This window comes from Ostrinia nubilalis, chromosome 4, assembly GCF_963855985.1.
Source record: "Ostrinia nubilalis chromosome 4, ilOstNubi1.1, whole genome shotgun sequence".
NCBI classification, from domain to species: Eukaryota; Metazoa; Arthropoda; class Insecta; order Lepidoptera; family Crambidae; genus Ostrinia; species Ostrinia nubilalis.
The window spans coordinates 7,278,923-7,298,357 of NC_087091.1; the positions used below are offsets into that span (position 1 = coordinate 7,278,923).

Sequence of the window (19,435 nt, forward strand, 5' to 3'; positions counted from 1 at the left end):
AATTCACTAGTGACCCCCTTGCACTGAGGCTTTTTATGCAGGTTTTTTCCTTGAACCAGACGATCAGTTCAGCGTGACTGAACAGTGAATTGTTGCCTAACAACTAACGTTCAGGCTATCGCTACTTAATTATAATATAAGCCTATTAAATTAAGCGTACAACGTTGTAATTAACTTGCCTACCTAATGACTGTTAAAAAAATTAATCGATTTTGATAAAAGTACTTCGAAACATTTTAAAGTCAAGATCACGAAACATACACGTTGTGGTGTTTTAAAGTCGCTACAATGTAAGTGACAATATGGCAATGAGTCCGCATTATTAGAATAGATTTTCTTAAAAAGTTGGCAGCACTCGAAGTATGCAGCTTGATTTTCAATCAAGAAGTGTGAATACTACTTTTTTTAACGGGGCGATTTGTATTGGCCAGAATCATCCTTTTTGCGAGCAATAGCATGAAGATAAAAAATATATATCTGATCGACAGACATTTTTTTTTAACCTTTTTAGCCTAGTCGCAGACTACAGATTTTTTATCGGCTGATAGTTGGGTCGGCTTCTTGAACAGTATGAACATGTATGAAAGTGCGCACATTGGTATCGCCCGATTCTGCATAAAAATTATAATCGGGTTCAACTATCGGCCGACTAAGGCCCAGAACAGACGATGAAACGCAACTGCAACGAAACTGCAAGTTTCTGATGATTCTTATCAGGGTGTCCACTGCAAATGTTCGAAAAAATTCCCTGACTTTTCCCTGACTTTCCCTGACAATTTTTTCAAAATTCCCTGACCAACTATGTATACAACGTGTCCCAAAATTCAAGGATAAGCCGACGCCACAGGATGGACATAGTCATGACTACTTTAGGAAAAATAAGGAAAAAAATCTATCTCAATTATTTTTTAACTTACACAATAAATTATGAAATTCGATGAAAATTGACACCCCTTATGATATTTTACATTACCACGACCACAATTTTTCAATTATTCCTGGTTTTCTGTTTATATCGGCAACTTAAGTAGTGCTGCTGTTCACCCCAACTCTTAAAACCCCCAGAATCCCTGCAGTTTTTACACAAAAGTTAATCAAAATATGTTATTTCCTTAAAATTTTGAACGATTTTTACTTTCACTCCACTTTGACTCATCGTTTTGTAAAAAAAAAAGTATGAACACTACTGCGGCAAGTTTTTTATAAAGTTGACGCAACTATCCAAGATTCCAAAATGGTATAATACTCTAAGAAACCTAGTCGCAAAAAAGATATGCGTACCATTTTTACAAGCACTTCGCTTGTTAGTTAGTATGGGATAAATCTTGCAACTGAATTTAAAACCAGTTCTCCTCATCCGATTGAGCTGAAATTTGGTATACTTGTGTAAGTACGATGACAATGCAATATTATGGTACCATTAAGCTGGATGGAGTCAGAGTCAGAGAGACATTGAGATAGGAACTCTTAACGAAACGGCGGAATTGCATCTAGTTTGGGTTCGTTGGACTTGTCTTTTCGAGCACTTTAGTGCTAGATGATGTCCAGGGTCCTGATGATGAAGTCAAGAGGTGGCAGGAGCTGGCCATAGGAAGTCCTAAACGAAATGGCGGAAGCTTATCGAGTTTGGGTTCGTTGGATTTGTCTTCCCGAGCACTTAGGCCATGAGATTGAGAAACAACTAAAAAGTTTAAAATAAAGTTGTAATAAAAAAAAACTTTTTTAAAAACAAGCTTGACTTTGTTTGAAAATTATAATTGACTTCATCATCAGGACCCTGGACATCATCTAGCATTAAAGTGCTCTAAAAGACATATCCAACGAACCCAAACTAGATGCAATTCCGCCGTTTCGTTTAGAAGTTCCTGTGGCCACCTCCAGTCTCCATTCCACCTCCAGTCTCCATTCAGCTCAATGATTGGTACCATAATATTGCATTTTCATCGTATTTACATAAGTGTACCAAATTTCAGCTCAATCGGATGAGGAGAACTGGTTTTAAATTCAGTTGCAAGATTTATCTCATACTAACTAACAAGCGAAGTGCTTGTAAAAATCGTACGCATATCTTTTTTGCGACTAGACTTCTTAGAGTATTATACCATTTTGGAATATTGGATAGTTGCGTCAACTTTATAAAAAAACTTGCTGCAGTAGTGTTCATACTTTTTTTTTACAAAACGATGAGTCAAAGTGGAGTGAAAGTAAAAATCGTTCAAAATTTTAAGGAAATAAAATATTTTGATTAACTTTTGTGTAAAAACTGCAAGGATTCTGGGGGTTTTAAGAGTTGGGGTGGACAGCAACACTACCTACTTAAGTTGCCAATACAAACAAAAAAACAGAAATATTTAAAAAATGGTGGTCGTGGTAATGTAAAATATCATAAAGGGTGTCAATATTCGAAGAATTTCGTAATTTATTGTGTAACTTAAAAAATAATTGAGATAGATTTTTTCCTTATTTTTCCTAAAGTAGTCATAACTATGTCCATCCTGCGGCGCCGGCTTATCCTTGAATTTTGGGACACGTTGACTTTTCGGATAGATCCAGTTAATTCTGTAACCTATTACTGATATCGTTTGAAAGAGCTCGTGAAGCACTTTCAAGATCAATAATCAGTTTTTCGATATCTTGTGTAGTTTAGAAATAATCGAATGAGATCACTTATCGTTTCCACCCTGTATTAATAGCACTCACAGTGAACTGCTCACTAGTCTGCACTCAATAAACAAATCAATAAATAATTATAAAAAAAATATAAATAAACATAAGTTATAAGTTGCACTTTCACATCGACAATAGAAAATATATCATTTTACTGAAACAAAAAAGTACAACTATTAAAACAAAAAGGAGTAATCTAGTTATGACAAAAAAAAAATCATAACATAGATCACTCTAATCCTGAAAAAAAAACTATATGAAAGTAATCTAATTAAGAACAAAATTATGTCATAATTTAGATCAATCCACTTCATTAGATAAAAAACTAAAAAGGAGTAATATAATTATGACTAATAAAATTTTATAATTAATAATATTTATGTAGGTATACCATGATTGATACTTCTGGAGTCGGTGCAGGCAAACTTTACATGTTTCATAATCTTGGCACCGACTCCAGAAGTATCAATCATGGTATACCTACATAAATATTAATAATTCGTCCTAATAAATAAGTAAGGTAATTAGTAATTATTTTTCTACGTTTTAGTGTAGGTTTTTTGGAGTCGGTTTTATTTTTTTTTTTATAAAATTTTACTTATTTCTTGCTTTTTAGTTAACTAATTATTACCTTGATGTTACCACTGAAGGTAGGCAGTAAACTGAGACCAAAAAAAATTGGTTCATAATCGGCGGAGATATTGCGTATAAAAAAGTTCATCCCCAATTTTCCACCCTTGGGGGTGAAATATTTTCTTCAAATTCGCATGAAACCACCCTTTTGATAATACCTATTCAACAAAAAAATAATCGTTCAAATTGGTTTATAATCGGCGGAGATATTGCGTATAAAAAAGTTCATCCCCAATTTTCCACCCTTGGGGGTTGTTTTTTTTATTATTAAATTTAAATGGGACCACCCTTGAGGTATTACATATACGCCGAAAAAAGATTTGTTCAAATCGGTTCATAATTGGCGGAGTTATCGCGTAACAAACATAGAAAAAAAAAAAAAAAAAACACGGGTCGAATTGAGAACCTCCTCCTTTTTTGAAGTCGGTTGAAAACAAAGTCATAATGTAGATCACTCCAAACCTGAAAAAAAAATGCTTCGATAGTCAAGACCAAAGGTCTTTCTAGAGCATAAATTAATTAAATCCCTCATTTTACAAACACTGGGAAATTTCAGGAGACAAACAGTGTTTTGGTAGACAAAATCTCAATGTTTCAATGACTTTCCAGGTGACCCCTCTATTTCACTGACTTTCCCTGACTGCTATGATCTTCCCTGACTTTTCCCTGATTTTCCCTGACTTTCCAGAATGTGGACACCCTGCTTATGAATGAAACCGAAACTGAAAGTTTCAAACTGGTCGCGTCATGTGTGGTCTCTCAACGGACGCTATGGCAGAAACTTAGATGCAACTAAACTTAAAAGTAACTAGCAGTTGCAGTTTCATTGCAGTTGCGTTTCACCGTCTGTTCTGGGCCTAAGTCTAGAGCAGCGGATCCCGAAAGGTGGTCCGCGGAACCCTGGGGTTCCGTGGAAAGGCCGCAAGGGTTCCGTAAAAAATATTATCCCATGTTTCGTGAACGACGTTGTTCGCTCGCACCGACTTGTTTACGCAAGGGAGGGGCAGGGCTTGCAGGCGGAGTAGTACGGAGGTTCCGCTAGGAAAACTATAATCAATTAGGGTTCCTTGGCAAAAAATAATTGGGAAACCCTGGTCTAGGGTATGCGTGAGTCTCATAGTATAAAATAAACCAACCTCTATGGGGCATTCCCATGATGATGGACTCAACACCCAGACGAGTGGACACGTCAATGACCTGCTTCATGGCCGGGATGAGGATCTCGCAGCCCTCCAGGCCGAAACGCTTCTCTGATGACCATTTCTTGGCGAGGAAGTTCTCGAATCTAAAGGAAAATTAATTTATTAGATGTTGCAGTCACTGCTGTACTTAACCCTTTAACTGGCCAAGAGAAAATATTTTATCATTGGTTTTATCTAACTAAAGTAAAAATCATTTTGGTACCACCAGGAAAGTGTTAACTTATTATTTAGCCCATGGCTGAACTATTAATCAAATAAACTCGTCTTTTATCTATCAATCGCAAATATCAATTTCTAGATTTCTCCAAAAATATATCAAATATCTGTACATCTTGCATTTGAAGTTATCAAAAGTACAAGCTTTGAAAGAACAGCTATTTTCAAAGAGAGATCAATACGGAAACTCGTAAAGCAATCGTAAAAGGAGCTGTATAACTGTAGTCACTGTTTACACGTAAGGTCACCCAGTAAACAGATAATTGCTTCCAGCGCTGAAGTGAGACACATGGCTGCTTCCAATGTCAATGTCAACACGACTTGGCTGTCGATGTCAAAGGGACAATAAACCTCATGGCTAAGCTATAGTGTTCAATTTTGAACGCTCCACATTTTTAACATCTTGAAACTCTATTATTATTCTATTGTCTTTTCTCTCTCAAAATAAGACTTAAAACAGTTTTCACTTCCCATAACAAACAAGGAATGTCTAGATTATCATGTTTACATAATGTAGATACTAAACATGCGTGATCCCAATTAATTACATTCTTTAATTAGACTATGCTGGCAATCAGACCGGTACAAATCTTGACCTGTGATACTAGAGACACTACCGACTCATCTACTACATCAACTTCTTGCCAGCAACTATTTAAATGTTATGTAATGAAAATGAGTTTGTTTTTGTCTTTAACAACTGCAATGCATTAGATGGTAATGTTTGAAGCTTTATATTTCAGCAGCACCTTTTTCAGAGATTTTCGATAAGTTTAAAAAGTTAGGAGACACACAAAGTGTTCGTTAATCATCACGAACATAATTTTTGAGTATCATATCTCATAAAGATTTGGTAAAAGTGATACCAATCGATTGGCGATCAATTGTCACGAAATCTAAAGTGTAGTTGTGAGTAATCATTATTGACACATTGTGTGTTATCAATCATCATCATCATCAACAGCCCTTTACAGTCCACTGCTGGACTATGAGCCTCCTCCACTATAGTGGAGGGTTTTGCCATAATCTCCACGCTTGGCAGGCGGGTTGGAGATCGCAGTTTAAAAGATTGATGTTTTTCAGAGAGCGCTGCTGCCCATTCTCTGTTTGATGTGTAGTCCCTAAGTCGCCTCTTACGACACCCGCGGGAAGAGTAGGGGTTGGTGACAAATGTATTCTACTCTGCCGTCACCACACGGCTGTGTTATCAATATCGAATGAAATTTTCAATACTTACCCTGCAGACCTGGTAAGACGGGCCAGGATCAGCCTCTTCTGGTCGGGGCTCATTTTGGTAACATTCGGGGGCTCCATACGTTGCCTGATCCAGTTGCATTGCTCCAACGAGTTAATGAACATGAACTCAATGCCGATATTGTCGCAGTACGCAGCTTCCAGGCGGTTCAGAATTTCCCTTTAGCAAAAAATATAAAATTAATTACTCATAATTATATTCAGTCTAGGAACCTTCAAAGAACAATGACCCGTTATCAAGGTAACTAAGATCATGACCAGATATCGGTAAATTATATAGTATTGACTTAATTTTAAATTGTATTGAGGCTACCAATAAAGAAACTAATTAAGGCAATCAAGTTTCACACATCTGGTTAAATATGAGAACGTAAACAATTCGCTGAGAAAATTTACTGTTTTACTTACTTAATGCTTTAATTAAACACATAAATAATACCTAAGTTCATAATACACCAGATGTTATTTTACTTTCCCTTTACATTGTCATTATCTATTAGATTAGTAAAGTTTATTCAATTTATTTACCTCAGAGGCAAGGCTTTCTCCTTTTCACCAATGAACGTGGTGGAGGGTAGCTTAAATACCCTGTCCATATCAGCTTCATCTAAAATACATAAGTGCCCATGAGAGTATGAACGTCCAGGGAATGAAAATATAACATTCTAGACTAAAATACATAATGACGTTATGAAAATACACCCATTTCTTATCTGGTTTACAATCGAAACAGTATTATCGTTATGCATTACAGCAATAAAACAAAACATGAAATGGATGTATTTGGGTAAAATTTTTCAATAACAGTTGAGAATCATTAACCCAGAACAAGCACATATAGAAGCGTACTTCAAGAGTAGTGACGTCATATCCCTTTACTAGTATTTTATCACATGACAATGAACGATGACGAGGTCCGGTAAACATATTACGAATATCCAAGCTCTCTATCTATCCCCAAACCGTGCATTAACCATGATATTACACAAGTCCAATTGTCCAATGGCTATTCACATGGAGCTATGTTTAATGAAGTCGAGCGCGAAGATTCATTGGAAACGGTCCAACGAGAGATGAGGTTTGTCCACGTGACCCTCAGACGCTTTTCAATGTCACTTAACTAGTACTATTTTTTACAAAGGAATCTAATTACGCATTATATCCATGTTATTTTTATAATGTTCAAGCAAACATGCATTTCTTACCATGCAATGATAAACATGCTCATATTTATAACGTGCAATAAATAGATACATAAATGGATAAAGGTGTTGTGCCTGTGTGGAAACATAAAACCTGTATAAATGGCATGCTTGCCTAGTACCGTGCATTAGGACACATGGAGACAAATGTACGTAGTTATGGCGTTCAGACGCTAAAATAGTTTACGAACAGAAATCATACTACAAAAAGGCAAATCATAGAAACATTATAAAGTAAATATAATACTCCTAAACCGCTACAGACATTCAGCTAACAATATTTGCAATGAGTATTGTTTTTACATAAAGTCAAAGTCCAAAGATTTTTTAAAAAACAGTTTGAAATAGAAAATGAAGGAGACAGTTTCTAAATGAAGGTGTTGAGCCCGTATTACGAAACGACGCTCCAACTCGATTCCAACTCAAGCATACATTTTTTCCTGGGATTAGTATAAATATTTTTCAGCCAAAGGCTGTTTTTTAAGAACATTAGTAATGGTCCCGTTATTAATCCCATAAGGTAACTGGAAAGGTAAATATAATGCTTGTTAGGAGTAGGCTCACCCCAATAGCAAATCACAGCAAATGTCAGGGTTCGTCGAACTACCATGCCTCAAAAAACGGTGGAATCTATGCTTGAGATTGAATCTTGTCTTGAGCGTATCGTAATATAGGCCTTCGAGATCTGTTCATAAAGTATCGCCTTGATCGCGCCGCCATAACTACCGGAGGACACCGACGGGCCAGGGTGCTTCAATGCGTCTCCTTACCGAATCTGTAGCTGTTGTGTATCACCTCCCGCGGGTTTTTAGTCGTCGAATCGATGTTTGCTATATCCAACGGGTCGAGTTTCGCTATATGGTGTCCTCGGATCTGTTTTTTAGTTCATAATATACTGGTTTAGTATGCAAGTGTGACTGCTGTTATTATATTGATGTTAGTTGTATATTTTTAATATAATAAGCGAAATTAAATATAATACATGTTCAAACAAACACTTCAAAGCCTGACAAAATTGGTTTAGTATGACATTATAAGCTTCATACACATTATAATATTTGAACTTAAAGTTAATAAATAAAATATAAAAACGGCATGTCCACTCGTAAGAGTGTGTTGAAGACTCCTTCTGGTGCATATAAATATAGATACACATTTAAATACATTTCCCTCAACTCAACAGTAGTTTATTTGACAACAAAACAATGTGCGCCGAATTAAAGTACCTTGCCGACAAGAATTATTTCTTGTCAAGTGTGGATGATAACGTGAACATAAAGCGTTGGATATTATCACTATTACGATGACATCTGTGAGGGGCTTCACCTCAAAATTGTTGTATCATACACGGACGAAAAAAAAAAGACAACACATAAACCGATCGGACATATTTTCTACGGGTCATCCTACCTACTCAGTGACTTATTCTAATTTTAATAGTACATTTACAATGTAACATTCAAGTTACGTCTATGTAGGATTGCAGGGATTAACTAAACAGTACTATACATTCAGATTATTCTAGTAAAGGAATATGATTTGCATTAGTGAATATAGTGTATAAAAACTATCAATACATTATTAATCGTATTAACACCTTGAACTCCTAATGTAAACAATATTGACTGTTAATTGTGTTACATATTAGTTTGTAGAAAGCCGACCGAACGTTTATTCAAAAAGCTAGTCTCAATTTTATTAATATTATTATATGTATTTACAAATAAGACGGAATATAATTATACTTACATAAAATACACATTTATACGGTACAAAAATAGGATTGAACTCATTTACATAATATAAAAATAATTTGAATAGATCATAAAATTATGCTATAAAAATTATACAGCCCAAGCACCGCGTAAGGTGTTCAAATTCCAAAACTACAATTTATAAAACCAAGCACCAAACTAAAAGCCAGAGGTACCAAATTCTAAGCCCTTCTACTAGTGTAATAAGGCGACAAGACAGAAGGACGGACTGCCCTTATGTAGAGAGCTTGTGCTGTCACATTGCGTGTGGAAACGAAGCTTTGAGCCCTATACCGATTTAGAAACTCATATTGCTAATTGAAAATTAAGAAAATGTTAACTGGTTTGCGCTCAAAAACGGCGCCTAGGACGTTTGTGTATAATCATATCTCTCCATAACAATGCTTCACCGCGATAAGAGCATCTTTATCTTAAATGAGCTAACATGATCGCGACAGCGTCTTGTAGATTAGATAACTTGTCGCATTTGAATAGACATGGTGTAAGGTTGAATGCAATGCCAGTTGACATCCCGCTGAACCTCAATAGCAATATGTTGGTATTGGAACACTTCATACCGAATCGCACGTGTTGTCTAATAACCGCCTCGTTGGCGAAGGCGCGCAAGCCGCCGTGCCAGTCGCCGCTCGAGGTGGGATCCCCGGTCGAGATGCCCAGGGGATCGAGGTGCGCCACGAGGTGACCCCGGGACTATGGCCACGTGAAAACAATCGACATTGTAATGACAGTGCGATGTGCACAGGCTCACGATACTCAAAAAGCCACACTCCGAGTTTAGTTGCAAACGGGTCACATTTTATTAGATCTAGAGATAAGGCTACCGCCCGAGCTACGAGGAAAATGTATTAGCATTTCGAAGGAAATATTTCATTTTGTTTATTCACGTAATAGGTACTTCGCTGTTCCCCAAAATATATAAGCTAAAATATATGAGCCACCTTGAAAATCAGCCAACCGTAATAAAAAAATAAAAGAAAATAAAGAAACCTAACCAAATATAACCAATAAATACAAATTGTACTCTAGTACGCATGCTAACGTGAAGCTAAAAACTATTTAAAATACCTATGATTAGGTACTTTTGGTAAATATCATTTTTGAGACTAGCAATTCTTTTGACATCGGTCCGCAGAGATGGTTAGTAGAAAAAAATTTAGAAGGAACACTTGGAACACAATGTAAGCTATGTTTTGTTACTTTTAGTTCAAACGGCGGAATAATTTTGTGAAACGAATAACTGTAGTGTTAGGTAATTACTCTACTAAAACGATTTTTAATATGATATACTACAGCAAACAAGTTAACTAGGAATATCTGTAACAGCGTAATGTCTCATACACATGCATATACATATAAATCTTTTGAGTTACATAAACAAACAAAAATTTTATACAATTTTGTGCATTACGAAATTTAATCATAAAATGAACCTACTTTAATTTCGTAATTGAAAACAATCACCATAACAAGTTTATCCGAGAAAAGAGGATCGCCGCAGTCGCTCGTCGCGGTCTTTTTGGTATGTAGGTACATATGTATGCAATATTATCGCTGAATGTAAAACAACAATCATGTGACACGCAAAACAACGCTTAGCTAGTTAGTTGTATGGCATGATCTTTTACGAAAGTGATTGCTTCCAAATATCTCGAGAGCGACACTTCTCGTTCGACTGAAGCGTACCAAATTTGAAATATTTCCTCATGATGAGCTCGGAGCTTGGAGCGCGCATGCCCAGTTGGGGCAGGTTGGCCGTCGTGATGCCGAGCGGGTCCACGTCGGCCGCCAGGTGACCGCGAGCCTGCCACGCACCCGCCACCACATCGTCACTATAGCCCAAGCAGTCGCAACCACGACCCGACGACATCGCGTTCATTTGCACCAACAAAATAAGTTGGCGCCCAACGTGGGGTTCGAAACAAATGTTGGCGCCCAACGTGGGGTTTTAACAATTGATGGCGCCCAACGTGGTGCCTATTTTTTTACAGTCGCCAGGTCGTGGTTTACAATTTGGACTCGATCACAATAATGTCACCAACGAAACCGCAATGCCAATTATTACACATGCAGTTGCATCGAATATAAATACATAATTAAATCTTAGAATTTCTGTCGCCTTATCGAAACAATTCATAAGTTTGTATTCTAATCTATGATTAATTTCTGATTTGATTAATATAGCCTATTTAAAACAGCCGTACATTGTTTTGCAAGAGTTTTGATAATGACGTTTTATCGGCTTTCGTATATTCTAAAGATGGCTTAGTTGCGTATCAACTTAACACCGATATTAACTTATCGGTTATGATTTATAAACGCAATTTATGTACGTATCATCAGAATTTAACGTTTTTATGACAATGCAACACTATCAGGTGCAACATAGCATACGAGTATGTGTCAAGTAGCACATTAGAGGATCTAATACAAAAGGGAACTAGCGCAAAGGGAATGGCAAATATGAGACTAAACATAATGTGCAAACCATAAGGAACGTGTCTTAGGTTTCTGTGTACAATATTTGATAAGTTGTAAGAAGGAGCATTGTTCACCTGGTAACTCCTGATGATGGCCTGCACGGCAAGATGGTCGTCGATGATCTTCTCATTGATAGGGGATCCTGTGAAATGTATTCATTTTGCAATACTGACGGTCGAGTTCAAATACGTTATTACCTCTACATCTTATTGAGTGTATTGTGAAGTTTAATCTGTCAAACCTGAGGCGATGGAAGGCATGCCACCAGAGGCTGGGACCAGCGCTGTGAGTGGCACTTCATTTTTGTTGTATGGCGCTAGGTTCGGCGGAGAGGTGTAGGCGGCGCCCGGCTGCGCCCCGTTGGTCGCATTGCGGAAGAATGCATCCCACGACTGCAAGACATATACGAGGTCAGAAGAAATACAAAGTTGAGTTGCATTACCTTAACTTTAACCGTAACTATAACCTTAACCGGTGTTTTTGTTTGGAGTTGACGTTTGTTACAGTTAAATTAAGATATAGTGCAACCCAGAGTTAGTGGGTTAGTGTTAGGGAGAGGCCAAACGAGTGTTGAGTTACGTAACTTACGCTGTTATCCGACGCAAAAGGGAAGTTTACGTAAATGTTACGTAATTACGCTTATTTGATCTCATCAGTCTCACCGTTAAGGATCAAATTAGTCATATATTACTAAGAATCGGCCTTACGGCATAAAACACAGCATGTGTCTACAAGATGTGGAATTTGACTTTTTGCCGTCTCAATTTTATGTCTAACTTTAGATCTTTATCCAAAATAAACGTTTAAATAACACACAATTGAACTAAAATGCTTCCCTTGAAACAAAAAATATTGCAGTTAAAAGAACATGTTTCTTCGATCGAAATCGACCGCCAAAGACTGGTTCTTGCATTTTTTATCACTCCGAGGGCATTCTGCCGGTAAACAAGTGACACAGAAATAACAAAGTCGAGTGTACGCACCCAATTTGATAAGTAGATATGTCATGATGACAATTAGCTAATCACAGCCCAACCAAAAGGACATCAATAATGATGACGCATGCAATTGTATCTCGATGACGTCTATGCACCGTCAAACATGGCTATACAGTTCGCCGAAATTGGCTTCGCAGGCTTAAATTGTAACTTTTACACATTATTATTCTGTATTTACTTACTTATTTGTGGGATAATGTTTATTTGTAATCGTAACCAGTTAATAACGTTAGGAATAGTAACTTTTTTCATTTTGACCTTTGGGATCATATGAATTATTTCGTCTGTGTACAGTCACGGAATGAAAAGGTTCGTCAGTTTTCAAATTGATTCCTTCAATGAATCGCGATCACATATTACCTTTTGAAACTATGTTACAGAATAATCTCGAGTTAGAGAAAATAATCTTTAACTGTTCGTCAGTAAAGTTCAAAATTATTCAGATCAAATTTGTTTGACAATTTATCTTGTCAAGAAGATTATTATGATTGATAAACTAAAACCTTCTTGTTGGTTCAACCTGCCATTATTATTTCTATAAAATAAAAAAAACTATTATCAATTGGTCAATGTCATCATTGCATTGCACTGATGGGATAGAAAAATAAACAAGCAAAACCTTATTCGTTAGCAAACGTCATGAATATTTATTTAAATGTTAGCAGCACTGTTTCTTGCACTGTTATGTTGGCAGGTTTGACTCTTACAGTACCTAGTGCAAGCGAAAACCGACACTAAGGTGACGAACCTTTTCATTCCGCGACTGTACATTACTAACGAAAAAAATTAAATGTAACGCACTAAGCTGTAGAATTGTAACATTCTGTGACATCTAAAATATTTGCTCGTCATATTTTCGACCTAACTGCTCAAACGTTAATGTCTTTAACTTATACTTGCACAAATACAACCGCATGATGAGTCGTCAACGTAGACCAGCGATTTCAAGTGATAACCAGATGGAATTAGGATACTCGCGCAAATTGACCTTGCACGCAAAGACAGTTTGACGAGTAACCTTGCATAACTTATTTCATGCATAAATTGGGTCTTATACTGGTAGAAAGTACACTCGCGAGCAAAAGTATGGAATCACTTACATGAAGTTGTTTCCACGCGATCTTGTGTACTAACGAAATTGTTAGTAACAAAAAAAGTGCCACCATTTTAAAGATTAAACTTTTAACTTTAAATTGATATCAAATTCATTTAAATCACACCAGTATTTAAAAAGATATCGCGGCTGATGTGAAGAAGTAAGGAAAAAGACATGTATCAACTGTTTGATACGTCGCGAGTTGCGGCCTATTTACCCCCTATAAAAGCAGGTGTTTTCGGATTTTTGCTTTCACACGTTGATCCATACACATCTCCGCTTCTTTTGACACTTTACCTGGGATTCTACACCTTCAGAAGCAGCACAAATCGTTGCACTATTGCAAGAAGGGCTCAGCCAGCGGGCTGTCGCACGTCAGCTCCTCATAAGCCAGTCCTGGGTTTCGAAAGTTTTAAGACGCTTTCGGGAGACTGGTGGCTTTATCCCGAGACCAAGTTCTGAACAGCGCCGGTGCACATCGCAGAGGGATGACCGTTTTTTCATGTCGACCTCTCTCTGAAATCGTCATTTGACTGGTATCGACGTCCAGCAAGAGCTCAGAAATGTTCGTAGGATAGCTGTTACCGAGTGGACAGTTCGTCTAAGATATAAGCAATAGAATTTGACTCCAAAAAGGCCTGTCACAGGCTCGAAACTGACGGCAGGTCACCGACTAGCACGCTTTCAATTATCTCGCAGTTATTTTGATGGGAAAGCGAATAATGGAGGCGAGTTTTGTTCTCCGATGAATGCAGACTGTGTTTGCAGTGCAGCAGTCGAAGAGCTCGGGTTTATAGGCGGCCTGGGGAGCGATTTGTGCAGTGCTGGTTCGCTGAAACAGTGGCTTATGGGGGTGGCCTGCTCGACTTCCCATCGAGATGTGTAGGAGCAAATTGAAAGCGTGCTTATCGGTGACCTGCCGTCAGTTTCGAGCCTGTGGTAGGCCTTTTTGGAGTCAAATTCTATTGCTTATATCTTAGACGAACTGTCCACTTGGTAACAGCTATCCTACGAACATTTCTGAGCTCTTGCTGGACGTCGATACCAGTCAAATGACGATTTCATAGAGAGGTCGACATGAAAAAACTGTCATCCCTCTGCGATGTGCACCGGTGCTATTCAGAACTTGGTCTCGGGATAAAGCCACCAGTCTCCCGAAAGCGTCTTAAAACTTTCGAAACCCAGGACTGGCTTATGTGGAGCTGACGTGCGACAGCCCGCTGGCTGAGCCCTTCTTGCAATAGTGCAAAGATTTTTGCTGCTTCTGAAGGTGTAGAATCCCAGGTAAAGTGTCAAAAGAAGCGGAGATGTGTATGGATCAACGTGTGAAAGCAAAAATCCGAAAACACGTGCTTTTATAGGGGGTAAATAGGCCGCAACTCGCGACGTATCAAACAGTTGATACATGTCTTTTTCCTTACTTCTTCACATCAGCCGGGATATCTTTTTAAATACTGGTGTGATTTAAATGAATTTGGTATCAATTTAAAGTTAAAAGTTTCATCTTTAAAATGGTGCTACTTTTTTTGTAACTAACAAATTCGTTTGTACATAAGATCGCGTGAAAACAACTTCATGTAAGTGATTCCATACTTTTGCTCGCGAGTGTAGTAGAACTAGTGGTTAGGAAGGTTTACGTTGGATTTTAAGATTGTTCATCACACTACAAGATTATACGCAAAATCAATTATTATAGTAAGTCATCAATTACATATTTTAATCTCGATCTTGGTTACTAAGGTTCAGAGTACAAACTATTCTAGACACAACACACGTTATCTCAGTGTTTGTAGGCAATTAAAATTTGTTCAACCCTAGATGAAAACAACTGAAAAACATCTTTTCGGTTCCGGGAGCGCCTATCAACATTTCAAGATACAAAATCGGACTATGACATCATTTAAGAAGAAACAGATAAATGATAAATCATAAGGATAAATTGTTATATTGTTTTACTCGAAAACACCAGAACATAACAGGTGAAATCCGCACAACAGGCATCAGTTATTTACTCTTTAAAATTAAGATTTTATGACGTCATAATCACGAGAACAGCAAGTATAGTGAGTCACAATTTCCGCAGCGGACTTGCGGCAAAGAGGAAAACAATAAGTTAACAAACCGCTTTAAAAATGTTTACTAAGTTCATACTCATTATAAAAAAGGTGCACAGCAACTTGAGATATTTTTTATTAATTAACTAGCTGTGCCCGTGACTTCGTACGCGTGAAAATAGATTGAATAATATTTCCCGTTTTTGCAACGTTTTTCTTTACTGCTGCGCCCCTAATGACTGCACATTATGTAGAACACCTAGTTTATTTTTATGAATACTCAAACTGACGTGTGTGTGCGCTATTTTGATAGTAACAAAAATGAATGAACATTTGACCTTCATCTCATACTCGTACATAACGGTAACAGAGAACAAACCTCGAATTTCAAAAGACCTCAATTTCTATGTCATGGTCGTAACGGGTCATTGTAATTGTTTTGATTGATAAAACTATTTAATTAAGTTTTGCCTAACGAGCTGTCTTTAAACGCGACTTAAACGCATGTTTTCACACGGATTATATGTTTTTAAAGCTATCTACACTTAATTAAATTAGACGTTTTTGCTATCTACAAGAGAAAACGACTATTTAATACATATCCCTGGCAACAAACATTTACTCCACTTAAGTGTCATTAAATATGTAAGCAAATAGTTTTCATCCTTCATACCATTTCTACTTTATAATCAGCTTATCACATTTTAAGTAGCTTACAAACATACAAAGATGTTTAAAAAAATGTGTTTATAGTATATGAACTCAGAACTAATAATTAAACTAAAAAACTCACCGCATGCACGGAATTGGGGTCAGTGAGCCATGAGTTGTACATGGTCTCCACGTACGCTGAACTGGAGCCATTGAGGAAAGGCTCAGCCGCTGTGGAACTTTTCCACCTGCTGGCGTTTACTGTCACAGCGGCATTCTACAGCAATATGGAAAAAAGTTATTCTTGTGGTACATTAGATAGGTCAAATAATGACATAGTGCAACAGGCTTATCAAGGAATATGTCAAGGTCAAGATAATACAAATATTGTAACAGCTAAACTGCTATGTCCTTGGAAAATATACCGTTTACCAGGGTTCGAAAATATCCGATATTTATTATAAATATCAAAATATCGGATATTTATGATATATATCAGATATATATCAACTTTGATATATATCAATTTTGTATGAAAGCCATAGTATTATTTTATTGTATTATTCATGAATAGTATTGCATATGTGTCATATAAACATGTTTTTAATGTTTTTAAAACTTAAATCAGACAAATAAAGCAAAAACATAAAATATTCTTTTAAATCAGGGTTCGAAAATATCCGATATTTATTATAAATATCAAAATATCGGATATTTATGATATATATCCGATATATATCAACTTTGATATATATCAATTTTGTATGAAAGCTATACTATTATTTTATTGTATTATTTATGAATACTATTGCATATGTGTTACATAAACATGTTTTTAATGTTTTTAAAACTTAAAATCAGACAAATAAAGCAAAAACATAAAATCTTCTTTTAAAAACGGTAAAATCAACTAAAATAATAAAAATCTTATGTCAAAAGTACAAATATAGTATCAAATTTTAAAAAATGATATATATCATCAAAACCGGCTTGATATATATCGGATATATATCCGATATATATCTTGATATATATCCCTTGATATATATCCTCGAACCCTGTTTTAAATACGGCAAAATCAACTAAAAAAATAAAAATCTTATGTCAAAAAGTACAAATGCAGTAACAAATTTTAAAAGTTGATATATATCATCAAAACCGGCTTGATATATATCGGATATATATCCGATATATATCTTGATATATATCCCTTGATATATATCCTCGAACCCTGCCGTTTACATAAAAAATTGGACTAAAAACTTACTTAAAAAATCAATGCAGTAATGTACTTTTACAGTAAAAGTGTTTATTACTTAGGTGTCTTGCAATTTAGATATGTCACTGCCACAAAACCGTAAATAATAAGACTTATTACTATAAATTGTAGCTTATTATGTCACAAACCTGTGGTTTGTTGAGGAGCCATGACGCAAATCTTTCTGTGTTGCCTACTTTGTTTGTTGCTTGAAATACTAATCTTGCACGATGCATGTTGTTTGTTTATGGGGGCCCCTAGTCAAGTGTCAGATCTGTGGACAAGGTAATAATGTAAAAATATATTTTTAAAACAATTACACTTAGGTACTTGATTTTTTTTACAGTTTTATGTAAATTAATTCCCATTTTCTCAATAGGAATAATCAAATGACATAATTCCATACAAATTACAAATATGATTTAAAAAACTCGATTGCATTCTGACATAACACACCTCCCCAGTTTGGCAACCATTCAAATTCATGTTGGAAAGATCTATTTTGGTATTAGAACTATGGTATTTTTATAAACAATATAGTTCAAGGCCTAAAGTGAAATTATTGGATAGCTAAGTAATATTATGTTAATAATTTCAATATACATAACTTTGAAATAATAATGCAATTTTTTTTTAATTTGTTTTTGTACTATTTGGATGTGATGAGGTTAAAAATAAATTATTTAATTAAAATAATTTAGTATGAACGTTGTGGCCTTTCATAATGTCTACTGCCCTACAAACATAGTCTCTTTTCTTTCGTAAACTAACAACTTTGTACCAGTTTCTTGAAGTAAATATTGTTATCATTAATTGTTATCAGTTCCATGGACAACACAAAAATATGATATTGTTATTCATACCTACAATCATAAAAGTAATTAAGTATTTTAAGTCAACAGCTCTTAATAAAGAGGAGTTGTGTATTCCATTTGTTATGAATGAAAAGAGTATTTTGTTTTTCAGATTTAGTTTACCAGGATAAGACAGAGAAATTTAGCATAATAATATTGTTAATTAGTTCTAGGCAGTTTCAGCTAGTGATAGTTATTCATAATTTAGCATTTAAGATGATGGCCAAGGCAAGGAAAATTATAACATATTAACTGATATTGGAAAAACATGTGAAACATATGGGACACTGTTTCAAAAAATATTGTCATATTTATTTTATATGCACTTAAATATGCATAAAATTGTATATTTCTAAATTAAATTAATAAATGCCTAATAATTTTAGAAAGGAAATCAAATTTTAGCAGAAACTGTGTCATGGTGGCTATAAAGGTTACTTTCTAATTATGTTAAGTTCAATCATTTAAGTGATGGTGTATTAATTGTTACAATCGAAATTATTGTATTACATGCTTTTAAACATAACGTAGCCTGGCATTGCACAATTTTGATGAATGTGGCTAATTTTAAGTCTGGGTCTATAAGACCACTTAGAGTACCTACAATGAGGAGCAACGCAGATATTGATAATGGGCTTCTGGATACTTACCTGAGCTTTAACACGTTTCACAAAAATAACTGAATTGCGATAAAATTAAAATGATCAATACTGTGGTCCCGTGATTCAAGGTTATATAACTCGGTTTTCAAGAACATACAAAATTTATTAAAATGCTCACTAGAACCCGAACTAATACATTTTTCTTGCACTTATAACACACTGCGGATGTATTTCTGATTTAATTTCTCTTGAACTAATTTTTACCTTTGACACTACTCGTATGTAATCTCGCAAGCGCCGTCAAATTTGATAGATAGAGTTAAAAATTCAAAGAAAAAGCATCATGCTTCACGTTCACTCCCTTCAAAAAACCTCCTTGTTACTTTCAGTGAATCTATCGTGTCTATGGCTTAATCTTATTGGACAAAGAGTTATGATTGGGAGGATAGAGCATTAATTCCACTTTGTAAGTGGAATTATTCCATTTAAAGGTTG

The 19,435-nt window shown here is 35.8% G+C and overlaps 1 protein-coding gene and 1 long non-coding RNA gene across 7 annotated transcripts in view; both read right to left on the reverse strand.

Moving 5' to 3' along the window:
• LOC135088559 (2-oxoglutarate dehydrogenase complex component E1) overlaps positions 1–19,334 on the reverse strand; it is a 40,614-nt gene extending 21,280 nt beyond the window's left edge. For 2 of the 6 annotated variants that reach the window (XM_063983402.1, XM_063983400.1), the window contains exons 1-9: positions 19,205–19,334; positions 17,634–17,758; positions 16,369–16,503; positions 11,669–11,819; positions 11,502–11,569; positions 7,945–8,047; positions 6,501–6,579; positions 5,956–6,132; positions 4,437–4,585 (exon numbers count right to left, since the gene is read on the reverse strand). In XM_063983402.1, the coding sequence (XP_063839472.1) occupies positions 4,437–4,585; positions 5,956–6,132; positions 6,501–6,579; positions 7,945–8,047; positions 11,502–11,569; positions 11,669–11,819; positions 16,369–16,503; positions 17,634–17,720 (949 nt within the window). In that variant the 5' untranslated portion in view covers positions 17,721–17,758; positions 19,205–19,334. The other 4 variants (XM_063983401.1, XM_063983397.1, XM_063983399.1 and 1 more) reach the window with 3 other exon arrangements.
• Positions 1–19,435, reverse strand: part of LOC135088609 (uncharacterized) — a 136,725-nt gene that overhangs the window by 101,942 nt on the left and 15,348 nt on the right. The window lies entirely within an intron of this gene.